Consider the following 21991-nt stretch of genomic DNA (forward strand, 5'->3'; position numbering starts at 1 on the left):
GAAATAAACGAACATCCACAGCAAAGGATATGAACTCTCGCAGTTTATGAGAGAGAGAGAACATTTATTTTGATTTTTTGTCTATCATATTGGCAAAGATTTAAAACCTTAGTAATCCTCAATGCTGACAAGAATAAGGAGCAATAGGCACTTTTGATGGGAACATTAGTTGGAACAACTGTTCTGAAAGACAATCTACATTTACATCAATATTAAAATATATTTACTTTTGATCAAGTAATTAACAATTCTAGGAATTTATTCTAAGGCTATCTTCAGGCAAGTGCTCAAAAATATACGTACACATTCATCATAGATCCTTTTATAGTGGTGAAAACTATAGGGAGTTAATTCATGAATTATGGTAAATTTGTGTTTGCAAAGACTTGCTTACCTATGACTACATCCCCAGAATCTAGCTCAGTGCTTGGTCTATATATGAACGTTTATTGAATAAATGAACAAATAAATATAGTAGAAAATTCTATAGCCATTAAGAATAATGATGTAGATATATATTTATTGCAGTGGAAAACTATTCATCCTATCTTACAAAAAGGACAAGCAGATGACAAAACTGCATAGATAGAATCATCTCATTTTTGCATAAAAAGCAAGTGTGTGTGTGTGTGTGTGTGTGTGTGTATCTATGGAAAAAAGTTTAGAAGAATATATACCAAAATATAAATTGTGATTCTTCCTAAATGGTGAGATTATAGATGTTGTTTGCATTCTTATTTATGCTGTTAAGTAACGTCTGGATTTTTTTTTTACACTGAGCAGGTATTAATAGATGTAATTTTGATAATCACAATTTAAAAAAAAATTTTTGTTCCATAGGTTGTTGAGGTACAGGTGGTGTTTGGTTACATGAGTAAGTTCTTTAGTGGTGATTTGTGAGAGTTTGGTGCATCCATCACAAGCAGATATTTTAAACAAGCTTCCCAGTAATTTGAATGCCCAATAAATTGGAGAGCCACTTGCTCCTAGGACTGTATTTTAGACCTTTCCAAGATCAAAGGAATTACTCCATACTTTGGCAAAAACACAGGCTGACTAAATCAGAATTTTAGGAGTGGCCTGGGAATCTGTGCTTTGAGAAGTATACCAGGTAATTCCTGTGATTTCAGGTCCAGGAAAGCCTGCTTTGTGGGGTCTTTCTGTGGGACTGGGCAAGGCCCAGGTAACCATCCTCTCTCCCCACAGTGAAATTGTGCTTGTCAAACCCAGCTGCATTGATTGTCATAGACAGTCTGGCAGAGGAAAAAAAAAGCGAGATGTGTATGAAGTGTCCACGGAGTTCATTGCTGGAGGCAGAGGGTTTTGTTCTGTGATTATGATGAAAGAGGAAGTTGGGTGAGAATGGAGGAAAAGATCACAGTAATGACTGTGAGTTTTTAGCACTAATTGACAGGGCCTCCTTCATCTTGACTTGTCCGAATTTACTGCCAAGTGCCTAACATGGGAGGGAGGGAGCTGTGGGACTGAAGGGCATCCCTGTGGGCAAGTAAGGGTATCTCATGCCCAGAAAGAGGAAGAACAAGGTTTCTGTGCCACCCCTTATTATCCACCGGGCTGGCACCAAGAGATGAACTAAAGAACTGGAGGGTTTTTGTTGTTTTTGTTTTAATTTCTGCACCTCCACACCCATGCTGTGACAGGACCCCTATTAGTTTGTACTGGGCTTGTTTTAGGGTTGTTACATTTAGAGCATGTTTAAAGTGTTATTTTACATAATAACACGTGGCAGGAGTGCACACACACATACACATAAAACAAACCCAAACTGCATATTTTGGGGGTGTGCTTATCAAACTGTAACATGCATTAGAATCACTTCCAGGGCTTGTTAAAACGTAACAAGCCAGAGTTTCCAGCCAGTTTCTGATTCCATAGGATTTCTAACAAGCTCCCAAGTGATGCTGGGGTGTGGATATGGCGGATGGGGTGGGGAGAGAGAACTGCAAAAGAATCTTAACTAAAGCAGTTTTAAACAGGTTTGTTTAGTTTATGGGTATGGGCAAACCAATTTTGAAATGATTTTAGGTGTATTACAGGATTGCGCAAATGAGTAAATGTGTGTGAGAGAGAGACAGAGAGAGAGAAAGAGAGAGGGAGAGAGGTAGGTTACTGGGTACCAGAGTCCTCACTGTGCAGGAAAAGATATGTAAATAGGGAATGGGGGAAGGCAGGAAAAAATCCTCTGAGGGTATATTGCAATTGGAGGTGGAGGTACTAGTATGAACTAATGAGTTTAGAAGTACGTACATGAGCATGTATATAAGCATGTTTATGTGTACGTGGATATTATGTATGTATGAATGTGTATATGTATATTTGTATGTGTGTGTAAATAAATGTATATGTATCCGTTTCCGGGCTTTGTCTGAAAGGGTAGAAAACCAAAGTCACCCTAATAGCCATGAGCACACTTAGCGCCCAGGCCATCTTGGACTCTAACATTGTTCCCTACCAGGATAAACCAGGGCTCATCAAAGAAGTGGTACATTCTAGGATTGGGGCAGAATATGTACCAAATGAGCTTGGAACATCTTATGATGCCAGAAAGTTAAAAAGAAAATGTGAGCATGTCACAGGGACACAGGAGTCAGAATGAAAGGGCTCTCATCAGTCAAATCTGGGACAATTTAGCACCAAAAGAGTTAAATACAGTAATGAATTGTAAGCCACTGGAAAAAAAAGGAACGCCTGAGTCCACTCCAATAATAAATGGATAGTGAGAGAGAAGGAAGGCTCTTGTTTACTGTAGAAAGCTAAAGGCTGACCGTTAAACATGGCAGGAGTCCTAGAGAGGGAAAATCATTTTAAAACCATGATGACAAAGATTAGATCAGGCAAGAATCAATAGCAGCTAAATCTATGGGGAATTTTGATGAAGGGTAGGACATTTGCATGATCTTTAAGCATTTCCCCATAGCCTGCTTATAAGTTGTAAGGAAGGAAATAAAACAGTGATTATACAGTAGAGAAATCAGACAATACCTTGATCACCTTGATTGAGTGATCAAAATTAACTCACCAATTAAGTGAGGGACAGACAGACACTGTGGGCTTTCAGATGTGATCCCCCGAAAAAACGACACTGTCATCTATGCAGCTTTCTGGGTAAGAAAGCACAACCTCGAACTAATCATGAGGAAACATCAGGTAAACATGAAAGGAGAACAATCTTATTTTAAAAGAGCATGTCAATATTGTAAAAGGCAAAGATAGTGGAAATGTTTCATATTAAAAGCAGCAAAAGAGATGTGACTACTAACCTCAAGACTGAATTCTATATTGGAGGAAAACAATGCTAGAAAGGACAAGACTGGGTCAATTCACAAAACTGAACTGTGGCTATCTAAGAGAATATCCCTATTCTTAGGAAATATATTCAAGTATTTAGGGGTAAGGGGCCATGACATATGCAACTTACCCTCAAATGGCTCAGTGAAGAAAGGCTGTGCATGAGAGAATGACGGCAAGAGCACACATGCCAATAATAAAGCAAATGGGATAAAATGTTAACAATTGGTCAATTGCTCAATGTTAATGGGGTAAAGAGTATACCAATGTTTTCTGTAGGATTTTAATTTTGCAACTATTTATAAATTTGAAATAATTTCCAAATAAAAATGTTAAATATCATGTTTTTGAATGTTTAATGACATTGAGTTAAATTGTAAATTCAGTTTTTTCAATTTTGTGAAAAATAAAAATTTTAGATGTATTTTGTACGTGTACTTTTAAAAAGCTAGAAGAAAACAAACCAATATATAAGTAGCTATTATCTCTCGGTTGTGGGATTATGGGTGTTTTGATTCTGTTTTATTGTTTATAATGTTTCATATTTTCCAAAGCTTCTACATGGAGAATGTATTCCTTTAATAATGTGAGAAATAATTTCTCAAATAATAGCTTAAGAAAAATTATTTTTGAAAGAGGAAAAAAACTATTCGATAGAGTTTCATGTATGCTTTTGCTGACTGCTGTGCCATTAGTTAATAATGGCAAAAACAAAACAAAATGAAAAACCCTGGAAAACACCTGAAACATCCAATGATAGGAAAGGTTGTTGGAAAGACTATGTAAATGAAGATATTTCTAAAATATTATAAAATCAAAAAAATTTGATTCCCAGCCAATTTATGGACCAAGTGCCTAAAAATAGGGGAATGGTTAAATAAATTATAGCAAAGCATAGCTCTGAAATAGAAGATTTGTAGAATATTTTCTAATATAGACTGCTCCAGGAACAAAGGGATAGCTTTTGCCTCTTCCTCTGCTACCTTGCAAATATCCTCTCTCTCTATCTATATGTTGAATAAATGAATGCTATTCATGATGTATTTGGGAAAGGACAGGGATGATGGAATTACCAAAGTTTTTTTTTTTTATTGTCTCCATTATTCTTTTATGTATTTTCAAATACTCTACCATAAATTTATTTATTTATTTATTTATTTATTTATTTATTTATTTATTTATTTTTGAGACGGAGTCTCGCTCTGTCGCCCAGGCTGGAGTGCAGTGGCGCGATCTCGGCTCACTGCAAGCTCCGCCTCCCGGGTTCACGCCATTCTCCTGCCTCAGCCTCCCGAGTAGCTGGGACTACAGGCGCCCACAACCGCGCCCGGCTAATTTTTTGTATTTTTAGTAGAGACGGGGTTTCACTGTGGTCTCGATCTCCTGACCTTGTGATCCGCCCACCTCGGCCTCCCAAAGCGCTGGGATTACAGGCGTGAGCCACCACGCCCGGCTCTACCATAAATTTAATAACAGGATTTTTTAATTTAAAAAGTTGCAAAATAGTAGTATGTACCATCCCATAGGGAAAAGATTAGAAGGATACACACACACACACACACACACACACACACACACACACACACACACACAGGGTTATCTGTATGGGGTGCTGTGGGTGATTCTTGTTTTTTTTTTTTTTTTTTTATTAGTATTTTACCCTGCAGCTCCAGCTCAAAGGATGTATATAATACTAATACTTTTACAACAAGAAATGAAGTTACTTATTTATTTTATTTTTTTATTTTTTTGAGACAGAGTTTCTCTCTTGTTGCCCAGGCTGGAGTGCAATGGCACGATCTTGGCTCATTGCAACCTCCCCCTCCAGGGTTCAAATGAGTCTCCTGCCTCAGCCTCCCAAATAGCTTGGACTATAGGCAAGCGCCACCATGGTCAGCTAATTTTGTATTTTTAGTAGGGACGGGGTTTCACCATGTTGCTCAGGCTGGTCTTGAAATCCTGACCTCAGGTGATCCACCCACCTGGGCCTCCCAAAGTGCTGGGATTACAGGCGTGAGCCACCCTCACCTGGCCAGAAGTTACTTTTTAAAAAAGCATTGGAATTAAAAAATAAATTAAGAAATAAGATACAAGGTGCTTGAACATGGTAAGTATCAAATGAATGTTAAAAAAATTTACTAAGGCTATGTCATGACAAAAGCAGACTTCAAAGAAATACATATAAATGGTACAATAATTAACTTCTTGGAAAAAATCTCCACCCTTGTATTGAAGGTAGTGCTCTAAAATGATATTGTAGTTGCGTCTGAGTGTAGTTATTACTTTAAAAGAGGAAACTGTATGGTAGATTGAATGTTTTATAAGCTTGCATTTTGAACATCTTTCACACATTGAATTGTCTTTCATAAAAGAGCTAGAATAAGAGGTTGAGGTGGGCAGATCACCTGAGGTCAGGAGTTCCAGACCAGGCTGGCCAACATGGCGAAACCCTGTCTCTACTAAAAATACAAAACATAGCTGGGTGCAGTGGTATTCACCTGTAATCCCAGTTACTCTGGAGACTGAGGCAAGAGAATCATTTGAACCCAGGAGGCGGAGGTTGTAGTGAGCCGAGATTGCGCCACTGCACTCCAGCCTGGGTGACAGAGCAAGACTGTCTCAAAAAGAAAAATAGAGCTAGAATAAGGGGACCACCATTGAAGCACTTGGGAGCATTTTCAACCTACCTAGAGGGGTAGTCACCCTGTGCTACTTCTCTTTTAATTTCATTACTCAGATCATTGCACTGGGCAGCATATTCTAGGGAGGCAATTTTCTGGCAAAATAATTAAAAGAAGTAAGAGCCATTTAGTACTTTCCCTAGAAAGTTATCTTTTGGGAGATGGGAGAGGCCCTTGATTATTTTTAAAGAGGAACACACACACACACAAACACACACACACACACACTTAAAAAGCCATAGACTATCTTAAGAATATACAAGAAACTGGTAACAGGGGTTTCTTCTAAGGGAGGGGGACTTGGGGACTTAGGGAACACGGTTGGGAGGAAAACTTGTTTTTTTCCGTATACATTTTCATGCTGTCCAACTTAAAAAAAGTGATATGCATATAGTATATGTTCAAAATATTTATTAATTAAAAACAATTCTTTTAAAAAATCTGTTGTTCGTGGAACAGCTGTGAAAATAACTAGATTGGAGGAAAGCAAAATGTGTTTTCATATGAAAATATGCTTGCCTTTAAACTGATTAGTTTCCATCACAGTCAGATTTGTAAGTGACTCAAACCAGGACTTTCCAACATTTGTCTGCCCCACCCACATGTCTATGCTTCTGTCTACTCTGCTGTGTTCTTTGTTTATAGATAGACAGCTCTTGAGCTACCATTACTGGGGAGTTACTTTTGTTTCTCTAACAGCAGGGATGGATTTGGGCTAACTCCTTCCACTGGTTCTTCAGGGCTCCTTGTACCCAGGGAGGTGGCTGGCTGGAATGTGAATAACTACCATTGCCCACCTACACCAGGAAGTGAAAACTGGACCCAAAGGACCCACAGTCTTCACCTCATTAGCATCGTGCTCACATCGTGTCTCTCCCAGTAAGTAACAGGTTCTGGTGAGACAGAAACAATCTAACTGATTGGATACCTCAAATCTGTACAGAAGCCAGACAGCCCGCCTATCGTAGCAATGTGTTTGAGAGGGTGGGCTATTCTGAAACATTCCATCTTTATATTGACATCCACATAGCCACTCTGCAGTGAAAGGTATATCCAAGCACCCAGCTTCCCATGCCAGAAGCAAGGAGACTGTTCCATTTCCATTTTCACTCTCCACCATGTCTACTTGACTTTAGAAATAGCTTTCAAATTTTGCCACCCAGTTTCTCCACCTTTGCTGACAATGACATATAATCAGACCCTCAGAATCTATTGCTACTTCTAGTTAGTCCCCTGCGACTTTTCTTCCCATTATCTCCATCTCCAGCATGCTTTCAAAAACACAAATCTGATCATTTCACTCCACGACAGGTCACAACTTCCTTTGGGCTGTACAAACACACCAGGTCCTTTGTCATCTCCTTTCAGTCTTCTTTCCAGTTTTCCTGCCTGCTCCCATAGAACTTTATTCCTACCCAGATCAGAGACATTGTCAGTATTTATTTTCCTGCATGCTTCCTCCCTGTGAGCTCCTCCAGGATACAATAGATACCTCATTCCTCTTTTGTGCCCCCGTACTCAGCCTAGTGCCTGGCACATAGGAGGCACCCGATCAGTGTTTGGGTGAATGAAGGAAAATAGACCTTTTGAGTGACATAACATGGCCATGAGTGGTGCTTCTCAGACTTTAATGGACACAAGAATTTCCTGGGGGTCTTGTTGAAATGCAGATTCAGGTTCAGTAGGTCTAGGGTGGAACCTGAGGGTCTACAGTTCTTACAAGTTCCCACGTGAGGTCGATGCTGCTGTTCAGGGAGCCACACTTTGAGTAGTGAGGACCTATAGAACGTTAATAACTTTTTTAGATGGAGGAGCAGGTTGAATCAATTATTTCTCTAAGGATCTTGAGGTTTGAGTGAACTTTTGATTTCAAAAAGATCAAAAGAAGTAAAAGATTTTATAAACACACACAAACACACAGTTATACACAGAGTAAGCTACGGAGCTATAGGTTATTCTAGAAATAAATAAGAAAAGGGAGTAAAAGTAAGAGTCGTCTGCCCTTAAATTCTCAATGCCATTATTCTAATTCACCACTTGAATTTATATTAGAATCACCTGGGAAACTTTTTAAGCGGCACATATTCTCCCCCTTTCTCCCCCTCCAATCTGATTTGCTCTTCTAGAGGAATGTGAAACCCTCAGTCCATGGCTTCCCACCACTGAAAACCACAGCTTTGGAGAATGCTTTTGTAATTGATGGCAATGTTTTGTGTCACTCAGCTGTGCTGGGGAAGAAACAAGCTTTTAGCTTCATAGTAATTCCAACCTAAGAACTCTTCTGCAAAAGGAGTTTAGCCAGGGCCCCCACGCATGCTGTTGTTCCCTCTGCCTGGAAACCTCTTCCTCCATTTCTGTCCCAAGTCCTACTCATCCTCCAGATCTTCAAAACTGTCCCTTCATCACACCTTAAACTTGTCTTTCCTGGAAAACACACACACACACACAGACACACACACACACACGAAACATGTAAACAGCTATTTGTTCTCTTCCCTGCTAGACTGTGAGTTCCAAAGAAAAAGCGTGTTATACATTCCATTCCCAGTCCTGAGCACGGAACTTGCTACAGCAGGAGCTCAAATGCGTGAAAGAATTAACTCTTCTTTCCATATTTAACGAAATTCTCTCTTTTACTTATTTTATCCTCCTGTCCAACATTGGCTGAATATAATTCCTATGAGAGCTGACATTTAGTATGGAGCTAAAACCTGCTTAAATGACAATAGAGTATGTCTTGAGGTTTGCTTGGTCTGAATTGCTTGGGTTGGGGAATCAGACAAAAACAATGTTTTTACCTCCCCAATGTTAAAAATAAATAATAATCACTGCCTACCAAACAATATGTATCATATATGTAAGATATGAAGCACAGTAACAAAATGAGCAGCTATGAGCCCACCACTCAACAAAAGAACTAGAACATTAGTTGCCTTGTGAAGCTACTTGGTGTTCTTGTCTCTTATCTCCCTGCCTTCCCCTATCAGAGGTAACTACTCCTTTAAATTTATGTTTATTACTCATTTTTTTAAAAAAATAGTTTTTCTATATCATGATTTATATATGCATTCCTTGTCAGTGAACGTTTAGACTTTTTCTGTTTTTCTGCTCTTAGGAATAATGCTGACATGAACAGTCTTTGCGTGTCTCTAAGAGCATTTATGAATTTACCTATAAGATATGCCAAAGGGTAGAATTGCTAGATACATGTAGGTGCAGGTTGAGAAGATGATGCCAAGTTATTGACACTATTTTTTTTTGTAGTCAAGGTGCCAATTTACTTTCCTTTCCACCAGCAGTGGTTAAGAGTTCCTAATGACCCATATCCTTGCCAACACGTTTGTCTTGAACACAAGCAATGGAATCTCAAGCTGCAGCACTTTGGAGCCAGAAGGCAGAGCTCCTGCCTGGATAGGTTAATTTACTCCTGATCACCTGACAAGGGACTGGTCCCCTGAGCCTTACACGTTGTTGAGTCCTGAAACTGCAGACACGGCACTAAACTTAGAAGAGACTAGGGTCTCAACTAAGCTTCCCCCATGGATAGATACACAGTCATCATAGAAGGCAATCAACCATAGAATGTGATACCTGGAAGGGACCCTAAAGCCGAATCCTTCATTCCACATTTATTGAGACTGAGGCCCAGAAAGGTTAAATTACTTGACAATATCTAAGAGCTAATTACTACAGGAACCTTTCTCCGGGGCACTTGATTCTTAATCCAGAGAGGGTTTTTTTTTTTTTTGTAATTGAAGATGGTATAATATGATCCATTACATTAACAATGACTCTGTAAATATTCAAATAACTGACCAGTTTATTTTATTTATTTATTTATTTATTTTGCGATGGAGTCTCACTCTGTCGCCTAGGCTGGAGCGCAGTGGTGCGATCTTGGCTCACTACAACCTCTGCCTCCCACGTTCAAGTGATTCCCCTACTTCAGCCTCCTGAGTAGCTGGGACTACAGGCGCAGGCCACCACACCTGGGTTACTTTTTTTTTTCTTGTATTTTAGTACAGACAGGGCTTCACCCTGTTGACCAGGATGGTCTCCATCTCATGACCTCGTGATCTGCCCGCCTCAGCCTCCCAAAGTGCTGGGATTACAGGCATGAGCCACTGGGCCCAGCCGACCAGTTTATTTAAAAAGAAAATACTTGTTTAACTTAAGTGATGTAAATTTGATAACTTTCATTTCTTTGGTTATAAACAGGGGTGATATTATTCGATGGGATAAATAAATCACAATTACAGCTTCAATATACAAATTTAACTATACTAAGAGATACTGGTCTCCTGGGGGAAAAACAGTCCCCAATTATCTGATTGATCATTCTTGTCCTTGGATCATTCCCCATAACCACCAGGCAAAGACTAGGCACTTCCTTAAAAAGCCATTTTTGTGAGTAAGGAAAACTTTAAATTCATTTAGTTTAAAATCATCTTCCCCTTAGGAGCACTCATAATTAGGCTATACTAAGATTCTGGGAATGACCTATGGAGATTATTGCAAAATAGCTTCAGTGACTTGGTGGTTTCTAATCCACATGTGAATGTGGGAAAACGCTGAAAAGAGAGCAATCTACAGCAGAGGTACTTAGCGCTCTTTGGAGTGTGCATAATAACCGTGTGTGGTATGAGTCCAGGGCAGAGGCATCTGTCTCCATCCATCTGACAGTGAATGTGGAGCTGGGGAGGCGAAGGAGTCCCTCCTAACAGGGTGGGTGTTGGTGTGAACAAAGGGGGCTTTCGAAGCCTGTAGTGGAAATTTTCCTTCTGGAGCTGTGTCCTTCAGGAATTCTCTTCCTCCCTATCCCTTCCCATCTGCCTGGTCCTCTCTACACCAAGTCGCCTTTTACCATTTAAACATATCTTTTGGTTTAACAACGTCTGCAGGCAGATGCTAAAAGCTTTCTGTGGGGCAGCCCTTTTTTAATGTCAGGATGAAACTCAGGAGCTGTTTATTACTCTGGGGTAGGGAGCTTGGAGGGAAAGAACACCAAGCAATTTTGTGCAGGAATGCTGACCAAACAGTACTGAGGTACTTCTGGTTCCAGTTTTCCTCCGAGCAGTCATTTTAATCAGCACTTCCCCTTTTAATGAGCTGGTAGTGCCATTACATAATCACCCAGCTCACTGGATTAATGATGAAAAGAGGAACTGATTTTTCCAGTTGCATCATTTGAAGTAAATGTTAACTTTCTTTCTGAGTCCTTAGTTAACCGCATTAGTGTGACAAATATGTCTTTGTCTAGCATAAGTAATTAGAATTTAATCACTTTAACTGCATCTTAATTACCCCAAATGAATTGAAAAGACATTTAATAGCAAAGATTAAATTGCCTTAATGAACGATTTTTGTGACTCCATCAATACTCGAATCGCGTTAGCCACTCCTCTCACGCACTTCAGTCGTAGAAGCTGCAGCGAACACAGAGGTCACTAGGTGGCGCGCTTCGCTCGTTTGTTTATTTAATTTTCCCCATTGATCCGTTTTAGAAGACAACAGGAAAGAAAGCAAAAAGCATATAGTTTATTGCGTTCCTTCGATAACCTCTCTTTGGGACTATGAGATCATCACCAGATGTGAAAACGAAAGCAGTGATTTCAGAAACCGTCGATTCTGAGTATCCCACGGCGGCATATGCAAAGGAAGATGAGAAACACATGGAGACTGGAAACACGCAGTGTTTGACAGAAATTGCAAGATGCCCTCTAGACAACTGCCAGCCTATATACTGAGTTTTGGTCAATTTATTACTTTTTAGTGCAGACCCCTAAAATACGAGTTACGGACAAGCTTTGAAATAGCAAGGCAGGCACTGACGTGGAGCCAAGAAGTGTAATTGCTGTCCAAGTGCAGATCAGAATGCCAATGCCTGAAGGTATGGGAAGATCTGGGCCCTTGGGCCCCCTTCCAAGGCAAGGGACAAAATGGACCAGTTCCACCTACAGGCACATCTAATGAGATGGGTCTTGTCCATCAATAATTGTTTAAGTGAACAAATGGATGGGGAGACTGGGATTCCACATCTACCTCTGGCACTTCGTTGCATTTTCTGGCTGCTTCTTCAAAAAAAGAATAATAAAAAATCTCTTTTACAAGTCTTGAGTATAAAAGAAACAAGTTTTCTTAAGTGACTCTCTTTGAGAGTCTGAAATGAAAGACACACTTTCTCTATTTTCAAGAGCTTTATTATGTAGAGACTTTCGAATCAGTTATTTCCACATTCTTGCTCCACTAACCTGGTGCGTCTGTCCTGGCAACAGAAGCATGGGATGGAGGATAAAAGGTTCTGGGCTTTGAACTGGGAAAGCTGAGCTCAGGGCATCACTGTTTTTCAGAGGTGTTATCACAAGTAAATTATTTAGCTTCACTGAAGAGACCAACAGGGAAAAAAGTGGTAACTACCACATAGACTAATGGTTCCCAAACTTGGCTGCACATCAAAATCGCCTGGGAGTTTATAAAAATCCCAATGCCCATGTCACGTCCTGTACCAATTACATACAAATATTTGAAGCTGCAGCCAGGCATCAGTTTTTTAAAGGTCTGTAAGTGATTCCAATGTATAGTAAGATTTGGGAACCACTGGTATAAATGGTGAGTCTTCAATGAGAACATCTATGTTCCTATCACAGTACCCAACAAATAGAATGTGCACAAAAAACTTAAGCTTCTTCCTTATCAGTTACTATGACAAATGAGATGGGTTGTACTTTAGGGTCTAGTTCTGTCCAGCTGTTGTCTTATTAAATTGCCTCATCTAAAAGAGAAGAATATTTCTTTTTTTTCTTCAACTTTTATTTTGAGTTCCAAGGTACATGCGCAGGATGTGCAGGTTTGTTACATAGATAAACATGTGCCATGGTGGTTTACTGCACAGATCAACCCATCATCTTGGTACTAAGCCCAGCATCCATTAGCTATTAAGAGAAGAAAATTTCTAGAAGTTAATTTGTTCCAATTTTATGATACTGTAATATCTCTTGGAAGAGACAAATGTGGATGCTTCTATACAAAGACCCTGTGATAAATAATTTTTATGTTTGTATCAAAATAATCAGACTGTCTTGTGATTGGTCTAGTTGCCTAGCCCAATCTTATTATCTCAGGAGGAAATTAAGCTTCATTAGTATTAACATACTTATGCTAAAATAAGAACCTATACAAACCTATTGATAGAAGGTAGGAATTTATGATTGTGCACTAAATCCATTCACATAGGAAATACTTTTTTTTCTTTTTACTGGACTCTATGAGACTGACATTTTTCATGTAGAAATAATGTGGCTTGCTTCTCCCAAAGATGCTTATCCATCTTATTTAAATAGAGACACAATGAGAATATTATTTAATAAATATTTGTTAAATGTTTTCTCCAGCATTATAAGAAATGCACCCTCTAACAACCACAACTTCAGTAACACCTTCCTTCTGTTGCTACCTTAGGTTGGGGGCCGTTCAATTTTACCAAGAGTGTGGAAATTCTGCTGTTTTAATGGGGACTGAAATGAAACTAGTCATTTTTCATTCAACCCATCAAGACTCCTAGATTGATTTAAAATATTAAGTCAGTGTTTAAATATTCCAATATATGGACTTTACAAAGAGCACGAGCAATGTCACTTGAGGAACAAGGCCTCAAGCTGAGGAGCAGGATACTGGAGAACCTCCTTCTTAATTACCCACTTTTATTAGACTTGAGGATTTTCTGTCTTACAAGAAAATCAGAAATAAATTTTATTGGTATGCTCTGTAAGAACGATTTCTTCTGATAACTTGGGGTAGCAGCATTTGTTTGATTAGCTGAATTTGCCATGAATGTGGAAATAATGACATCAAAACAGCTCGAGTAACAACCTCCTTAAAGACCTCGTAGATTAGAGATGACTATAGATTTTCCCCAGCGCGGATCAAAGGGACTGAATTGAACGTTTTAGCTTAATGATCCAACCCCTGTCACACCCACAGGGACGCGAATTCCGATTTTATAAGCAGGTGTGCACGAGCCCTCAGATACTCACACAAAGCCGCGTGGAGGGACAAAAAGATCAACCACCCGATCGACGAGGATAGGTTTGATCTTTTCGATTACCTCACTGTGCCAGTGTATATTCCTGACTGGGCCCTACGCCATTATAAACTTCGGAACTTTAGCTGTTAATTTTTGTTTTCTTACTATGACTTCCGAAAGACATTCTATCCGCCTACCAGGGGCAAAGAGAAATGGGACCAGGCGACAGGGCGGTGGGACCCTGTCCAGGGTCCTGACGCCGCGCCAGGGCTCCAGGCCAGTCGGCCTCCGAAGGCCCTTTCACCCACCCCACACGAGAGGAAACAAAGACTTCCCAGCTCAAGGCCTCAAGGCTGCCTCCTGACTCGGGCCAGTTTGCAGGAAGAGGAAACAACAAAACAAAGGAACCGCCAATCTGCCGGGTATTATATCCCTCAGCTCCAACCTCCGACTTCGGACCGCCAGGGTCACCTTCTCTACTCTGACCCCGCTTTTCTTAAATGAAAACATGCCAACAAAAGCATACTTTGGATACAAAATCCAAGTACTCATCTTGTTTGGGGAGGTTAGAGCTGGGGTGTACTTCGGGGGATGAAAATTTTGTTTTCATGAATTGGGTAACACCCAGGCATTGTTGGGGACCTCGACATACCCTGTAGATAGCCTTCTCTTCCTCCTTCACACTTTCTTTCTATCAAAATAGTTATTGTTTTGAAATTCACTAGGACAACGACGTTCTAAAAACAAAGACGCAGCAAGCATCCCTTTTCTCTCCGCCGCGGGCTGAACCACTGACGCTCGCGGGGCGCCGGGCCCCGACTGCCCGCAGGGGGCGCGCGCCGCTCCCCTAGCACAGCCCGGCTACCCCAAGAAAGGGAGCCGAATGGAGGGAAGCAGGGAGCGCGGAGGGCTCGAGGCTTGCAGATAAGGAGAGGCGCATCCTGGGATTTGAGTCCTCTGCTGCTACAACACAACCGTGCTATTGTTGGCACTGTCCGACCCAAGTGTCGGTTGTAAGCGGAGATGTCGGGGCTGGGTCTCTAGCAACCCCTGTGCCCTGGGTCAGGCGGGTCGCCCAACTACCGGGATCCCTCTCCGGATGCTTCCAAGGCTATAGGGGCTGCACCCCCAGACGGGATAGCCACATACCTCCGAACAGGTAGTGGAGTTTGTCTCTGGCAGGCATCCTAGCTGCGCTGACACCAAGGTCGCCACACAACAGCCATCAGGCCCTCTCAAGCCCCAGAAGTAGGTTTCCCCTGCTTCAGTCGTTGCCACAAGCCCACTTCTTATCTCCAAGGGCACCCCCCTCTCCTCAGCCCGGTTTATGCCCGTTACACTGAGAGAATTACATAGAGGGAACTATGGTCCCACACCCTCGGGGGGACAGACACCGGCCGTGAGACAGGCACCACACAGAGCCTTCTGGTGACTGTCCGCAAGAGCAAGACCTTTTGGTTTTACAATCTGCTGGTGTGTGTGTGTGTGTGTGAGGGTCCCCAGCCGACTACCGGGACGCACTGCCACTTTTCGGCCTGGCAGGCTCTGGGACTCCTTGGTCTCCGCAGCAGGCCATCCCAGGCCTTCGGAGGAGGCGCTCCCCGCTGGCGGCGCCCCTCGCCCCGGGCTCCTAGGCGGACACGGTCGGTCGCGCCCTGCCGGCCCTTTGTTCGCGCCGCAGCGGGCTGGGAGCAGCTGCACCGCACCAGACCCGCAGGGCCAAGACGCGAAGCGTGAGGAAATCGCTGCGCTTGACGCCTTCTCCCCCAACTCTTGGGCCCAGAAACCCTTCCAGCTCCTGCGTCCCACACGCCCAGTCCTGGCTTCTCTCCCGGCCCAGTAGTCTTCAAGGATTGAAGGGCGCTGCCTAGGGCCCCGCACTCCTGCCTGGCTCCCAAGGCCCAGAAAAGCGGGGGGACATTTGAAATGTCACCCCTGGGATAAATATTAACAAAAAAGCAAATGGACTTGTGAGGGGGCCAGTTATCAATCAACCAGGCCGCAAGGCCACTCAGGGCAAACACAGCCCAGGTTGGGCTGGGCGAGACTTTCTCATGGCCGCCTCCCGACCGAACCCCTCCCCCCTGGCTCAGGTCCTCCTTCAGGTCTTTCTGGGGCAAACACCGGACGGGAAGGGGGCGCAGTCCGGGTGCTGGAGGCCCCGCCAACGCCCCCGCGGGGTTTGAAGGTTTCCTCCCCTCCAAGTCGGACAGGATCGGAGTGCCCAACACCCACCCCCGCCCGAACCTCGGGCCTGCGCCCGGCCGCCTTCTGGGTCCGCGGTGCTGCGCTTGCTGGTGGTTGTGTGTCGCAGTCTCTTTCTGAGCCGGCAGCCCCCGCCGTGTGGCCGAAGCTCTCTGGAATCTTTAATTGGAAACTAATCTTGCGTCTTGATAGGTGCCCACGTCAGAGGCGCGCCACCCACCCACCCGCCCGCCTCATCCAGGAGGAGACGCGGCGAGAACCCTGTCGCTCTGCTCTTTAATGGGGCAGCAGCAAGTAGTACATGGAGGGAACATATATTGATTTTTAAAAGGTAGTTAATTTGGTGGGAATTTTCTCCTGTCGCCCTTCTTCCACCAGCCGCTGTTATTTCGTGACCGGAAGGCGCCTTCTCAAACACAGCGCCACGAGCAGAGAGTTTTGACCCTCTGCAACAGGCGGCCGGCACCTGGAGGCCAGAGGGGCGTGGAGAAGCCACCGCTCTCCCGCTGCGGAGCGAAGGAACCTGGCTCAGTGAGCCCTGACCTCGCAAGGTGGTTGGAAAGAGACTGGGGGAGGGTCTCTGAGCGCAACAGCAAGGAAAGCTGCCAGGGGCTCCTCCCCACATGGGAGCTGGTAGTGGGGGGCACGCACTAATGTCCTGTAGGAACGGCCAAGGCGCTCTGCAATTCGTTTTAAGGTTCTTGCACTCGGCCCGCTAGAGATCATTTGGAAAGTTCAGAAAATAACCCCACTCTTTTTACAATATGGAAATGTTAATGAGAAGGCTCGTTCTTCAGTAACTTAAAAATAGATTGTGAAGAGACTGTTCCTGGTTCCTTGCAGGAGGCCCTCCTGGACCAACACAGCGCCCTCAATCCTAGCCCTTTCCACCATCAATTTTAAGTTAAGGAAACAAAAATGTAATAGACATGCTTCCTCAGGGTCTCAGGACACAGTGGGCTGGGTGTTTGGTGCCAAATGTCTGCCCTGCTGGAGTCTCCAATGTTTCACTTTTTCGAGGAAAAGGTCATGGGTCTGGGGCCGAGGGCTGCATGGTTCTCCACAGGTTGCTGGGTGCCCAGGCAGGCGCTCCTTCGATAGCCTCCTGGGTGCCACGAACACCTGCCAGGCACTAGGTTTGCGCCTCCAGCGTGCGGGTCCCAGCCCTCAGGCTCCCTCCCCCTCCACAGTGCCGTCCCCTGAGCTCGGCTCTGTAGCTCTCCACGCTTGGAGGTCAGAGGGCGCTCCTGCGGCCAGGTTTCCATGGCTCAGAGGTCGACTCTGAACAGAACGTGTCCGTCTGTCCTTCCAGGGGGCGACAGCAGGCAGTGGGGGGAGGAGGGACATTGAAGTCCAGAGCAAGAGCCTCCAGGGGGCGGGGGTGGGGGATGGGGACCGAGTTTTCCTGGAGGGGTAGCCTTCTCCATTTCTATCTTCTTCTCACATTCCCTTGCCCCACTCGTTGGCTTCAGCGGGCACTGCCTAGGTAAGAGGCCCTGAAGCCCGGCTCTGGGGTGGTGTGGGTGTGTGAAAAGGCACTACCTTGGGCTCTGGAGAGACGAAGCTGTCAAGGCGAGGAGCAGCTCCTTCGCCCACTCCCTCCGGAACCTCAGCTGCTTGCGGACAGCCCACTGGTGGATATATGGAGATATTTCACTCTCTAGCACAAGGGCTAGAGAGTGGAAACCCAGGAGCCTGCGATTCGCTGGGGCGCCCAGCAGGAACCTGCATGAGGACTTTGCCTGGGGCGAACGAAGGCAGGGCTGGGCTGGAAAACCTGGCAGGGCAGAGTCTCAGCCAGCGCGGCGCTTTGGGACCGGAGGCCTGGAGGGCCCAAACCCGAAGAACGCTTTGGGTCGCTTCGGGGCACGAATCACAGGCTGGTCGGCACCTGCCACCCCCTAGCTTCTCATTGGCAGGCACGAGTTGGGGGAGGGGGCTTTGGCCTCACGCTTTGATTTTAGACTGTGAAACGGCTCAGTGCCCCCGGCTCAGAGCGGATTGACTGTCTCTCGTTCTCCAGGGACGAATTAATGGAGAACGATCAGTTAATTAACAAACCCTCATTCCGGCTTTTACCTTTTCTCTTCGCCAAGGCTCAGGCCCGGGCGCCGGGCTGAGAAGGAGGTGGGGGTTAGGGAGTTGGGGCGGGGGGAAGGGGGCATGAACCAGGAGTCAATCAACTTGGCAACCGCCGCCCGGATCTCATCAAACCCTAGCCACCCTCCGCTGTCCTTAGCTCTACCTCCCCTCATGTTCTCCACCCTCAAGGGTCGCCGAATCCTCCTGAAATCCCCGGTGGGGTTCGGGCTGGGCTCAGCCGTCTTCTCCGCCTATCCGCGGTCTAGGGGAGCCAGGCGCGGTGTCTGCGCGGCGCCAAGGAGACCTTCCCGCTGAACTCAGAAACACCCGGGGTTTGGGGTTTTGGGCAGGAGACCTCTGCTCGCAGACTTGGGGGTCATTTACACACTCCCACCCCCAAATCCCCCTCCCGCACGGGGATTCAGACTAAAATCGCGAAGAGGAATCAAAAAACAAAATGCAAAGTCCTCAGGGAGTCGGCAGCGGAGGCGGTCCCCGGACTTGGCTATTGCTTTGCAACTCTCACTGGGACCTTGGGACGGTCAGCCTCCCTCTCCTTTCCACAGCCAATTTCATGCGCAGAGAGCGTCCTAACCCTTACACCTCGTCTGTGCTACATACCCATCGCCCAGTGGCTTGGAAACTTTTTGCCCATACTCTTAGATTGAGATCACTCCAGCCAGCGCCAAAAGAATGAGCGCGGGAGGGGATCACAGCAGCCAGTTCAGCTAAACCTCAACGCAGCTCCGGCACGCTCCAGCCCAGCGCCTGGGATGTGTCAGAGGTACCTGCGAGGAACATTTGCGTGCGATTCCACGCACGCGTTGCCTCCCTCTTCCCAAACCCGGATCGCTGAACTGAGAGGTGGCGCAGATTGTCTCACCACGTGCGGGGATTTCTCTCCGCCTCAGGCCGTACGAGCTTCCCTCGCTGTACCTGAGCGCAAATGCGCCTCTTCAGTCGCCGAGGGCCCGCCGCTTAGCTCTCGGAGCCTTCCACAGCCCAACACACTGAGCCCTAGAGTAGGAAATTTGCTCCCACAGCCCTGTGCTGGCCCTTCCAGGCACAGGGAGTACCCCTTCTGGGGGTAGGGGTGGGCGGAATGAAGCACACCCAGCCCTCTCTCCTACCCTCCCTCCTTTGGTCCCTTCGGCTTTCGTGTACCTTATCTCCCGCGCGCCCAGCTCCTCGGCCGGCTCACCTGCTAAGCGGAGCGCGGACATGCGCTGGAACTCCGGCTCCTGCAGCCACTTCCACATCCTCCGGAAGGTCTCCCGGCCGGATTTGAGTTTGCTCCAGGGTTTGGGGTTGCGCAGCAGGTCCGAGAGGGTCCCCTGGGAGCGGCAGAGCACCCTCTGCGCGAAGATGGCCTGTGGGATGCTGTAGCGCTTGAGCTCGGTGGTGATACGCTGCGCCACCTCTTTGGTATTGATCTCTTCCATCTGCCCTGAATTACTTCCATTGCTGACCTGCGCGCCGGTCACCGAAGGGTTGGGCTCCCGGGCTGTGCCCAGGAGCTGCCCGTGGCCCTGGGTGTTCAGGTGGGCGTGGGGATGGTGCGGAGGAAGGCCGTTGATGGGCACCATGCCGGCCGAGGTGGGCGTGAGGTGCTGCTCCCCGTGGCGGCCGAGCATGGCCGGGTGGTGGGCTTCGAAGCCGTTGGGGGTGAGCATCTTGTCGGTGGGCATGGCGGCCCCCGGGTGGGCATAGTGGGGGAGCCCTTGCTGGGAGTTGTGGATGCTGCCCAGACCGGAGCTGGAGAGGGGCGAGAGGCTCTGGCCCATGCCGGCCACGTCCTTGTGGTAGGGGGTATAGAGGTTATTCATGGAGGCCAGCCCGCGCTCATCCCGCATGAGCGTGAAGCTACCGCTCACGTTGCCCGCCAGGCGCTGGTGGTGGTGCGGGTGGTGGTGGTGATGGTGGTGGTGGTGATGGTGGGGGAACTTGTCCGATACTGTGGAGATGGGCGGCAGCGGCTGCAGAGGGGTCAAGGTGGTGTAGGTGGTGGGCATGCTCATACCTGGGGGAGTCTCGCAGGCCATGGTCATGGTGGGGTGCAGGGGACCGGCCAGGCTGTGCTCGGGGGCCCGGTGGTGGTGGTGGTAATCGCTGCCGCCGCTGCCGCCGTCCAGCAGGGACGCCATGCCCATGGAGCGCGGGTGCGCCGGGGGCAGGTGGCTGCCGCGGTGCGCCACGGAGCTGCGCGCGTGGGGGCTGCCGCCCAGCAGGTCGGCAGGGGCGGGCACCGGCTCATGGCTCACCCCGTGCAGCTCGCCGATCGCTTCCATGGTCAGCTGCGCGTTCATCGTGATCCGGGCGAGCAGGCGGCGGACACAACATCGATGTGGCCAGGCAGAGGCGGCGAGGGGCGCACGGAGTCCGGTCTTCACATCGGCTGCTGGCGACTGTTGCCTTCCTTCCTCTCACTGTGGGGCTCTGTCTCTGTCTCTCTCTCTCCGTGTGTGTGTGTCTGTGTGTGTGCGCGCGTGTGTGTGTGTGTCTCCTTCCCTCTTACCCCCCACCTTCCCCTCTGCGTCCTCGGCTTTTTTTTTTTTTTAATATTAATTTCCAAAAAGGATCCGCGCCGTTGGGAGAGCGCAGTGCTCCAGCCCGCCCGCCCCGGCCACCTCTCGCCCCTCTCTTTCTTAAAATTCCGAGGCCCCCGGCTCCCCTGCCGCGGCCCGCGCGCCTGCCGCGGCTGTTGCCTGCCAGCGCCGCTGGCCAGCTTGAGCCATGGCTCTGTTACTGTTGCAGACTCTGTGGCCGCGGTTCGGTAGCCGCCGCTGCCGCCGCCGCCGCGGCCCGCCCTCACGCCCGCCAGGCGCAGCGCGCATGCGCAAGGCCAGGCCCCGCCCCCTCAGTCCCCGCAAGCCCGGCCCTTGACGTCCCGTACAAATGAAGGAGGGGGGCGCAGCGCCTTCCCAGCGGCGCGGGATGGCCAGGGAGCTGCGCGCACGTTCGAAAGATTGGCGCAGAGCGCGACCTGGGGCCGCCGCTGCAATCCCAGGAGACTCGCGCCTGGCTGGCTCGCCTCCCTTGCTTGGGTGGGCTCTCTCCTCCCAGCCCCGGGACGCTCCTGTCCGGCTCCTAGCGGCTGGTGTGCTATGCTTGGGGAGACATCGCCCCTCTCTCTCCAGTTGCTGCTTCCCGGTGCAGGTCGCCCTGGGAGCTGGGGACTGTGTTATCACCCCGTCGGCTCTGGCCCACTAAGCTTTATTTCCCGGGGGGCTGCTGGGAGTGCGTTTTCCCACCCCTGAATACACGGCCTATTGGGAGGGGTGGGGGTTGGGGTGGGGTGGGGTGCAAATTGCTTAAAGAGCTGGGTCCGTTTGGCGGCCGTTGACCCGGCACCCTTCGTTCTCCCAGATACATATTTGCCCACCCTTTCTCATCCATGCCCTGGGGAGAGGAGCACTCAGTGCCTAGAGTCCCAGTTAGGACCATACCTCACTGTCCCCCGCCGCCTGGCTCCTTCTCCCGCTCAGCTCATAATTAAGGCTGTGCGTCCGCTTCGCCAATGACTCGGCCTGTGGAGGGGGGCGAGGGAGAGCGGAGGGAGTGCCCTGGTGGGTACCCGTGTTAACTTCCGGGTGCTGGTGGGGCAGTGGAGGCTCAGGCGGTTCCTCCGGTTACTCCCAAAGCCCTCCTGCTAAAGCACCCAGAGGCGGTTGCTTTCCAGAAGTACTGACGC

General features: G+C 47.3%; 2 protein-coding genes across 7 annotated transcripts in view; both read right to left on the minus strand.

Moving 5' to 3' along the window:
- ONECUT1 (one cut homeobox 1) overlaps positions 1-20972 on the minus strand; it is a 38749-nt gene extending 17777 nt beyond the window's left edge. Inside the window, exon 1 of the mRNA XM_050797940.1 lies at positions 19502-20972. Coding sequence (XP_050653897.1) covers positions 19502-20606 — 1105 coding nt within the window. The 5' untranslated portion in view covers positions 20607-20972. The remainder of the gene's footprint in view (positions 1-19501) is intronic.
- Positions 1-21991, minus strand: part of ARPP19 (cAMP regulated phosphoprotein 19) — a 974666-nt gene that overhangs the window by 221271 nt on the left and 731404 nt on the right. The gene's annotated exons all lie outside the window — the stretch shown is intronic.

This window comes from Macaca thibetana, chromosome 7, assembly GCF_024542745.1.
Source record: "Macaca thibetana thibetana isolate TM-01 chromosome 7, ASM2454274v1, whole genome shotgun sequence".
Taxonomy (NCBI): Eukaryota; Metazoa; Chordata; class Mammalia; order Primates; family Cercopithecidae; genus Macaca; species Macaca thibetana.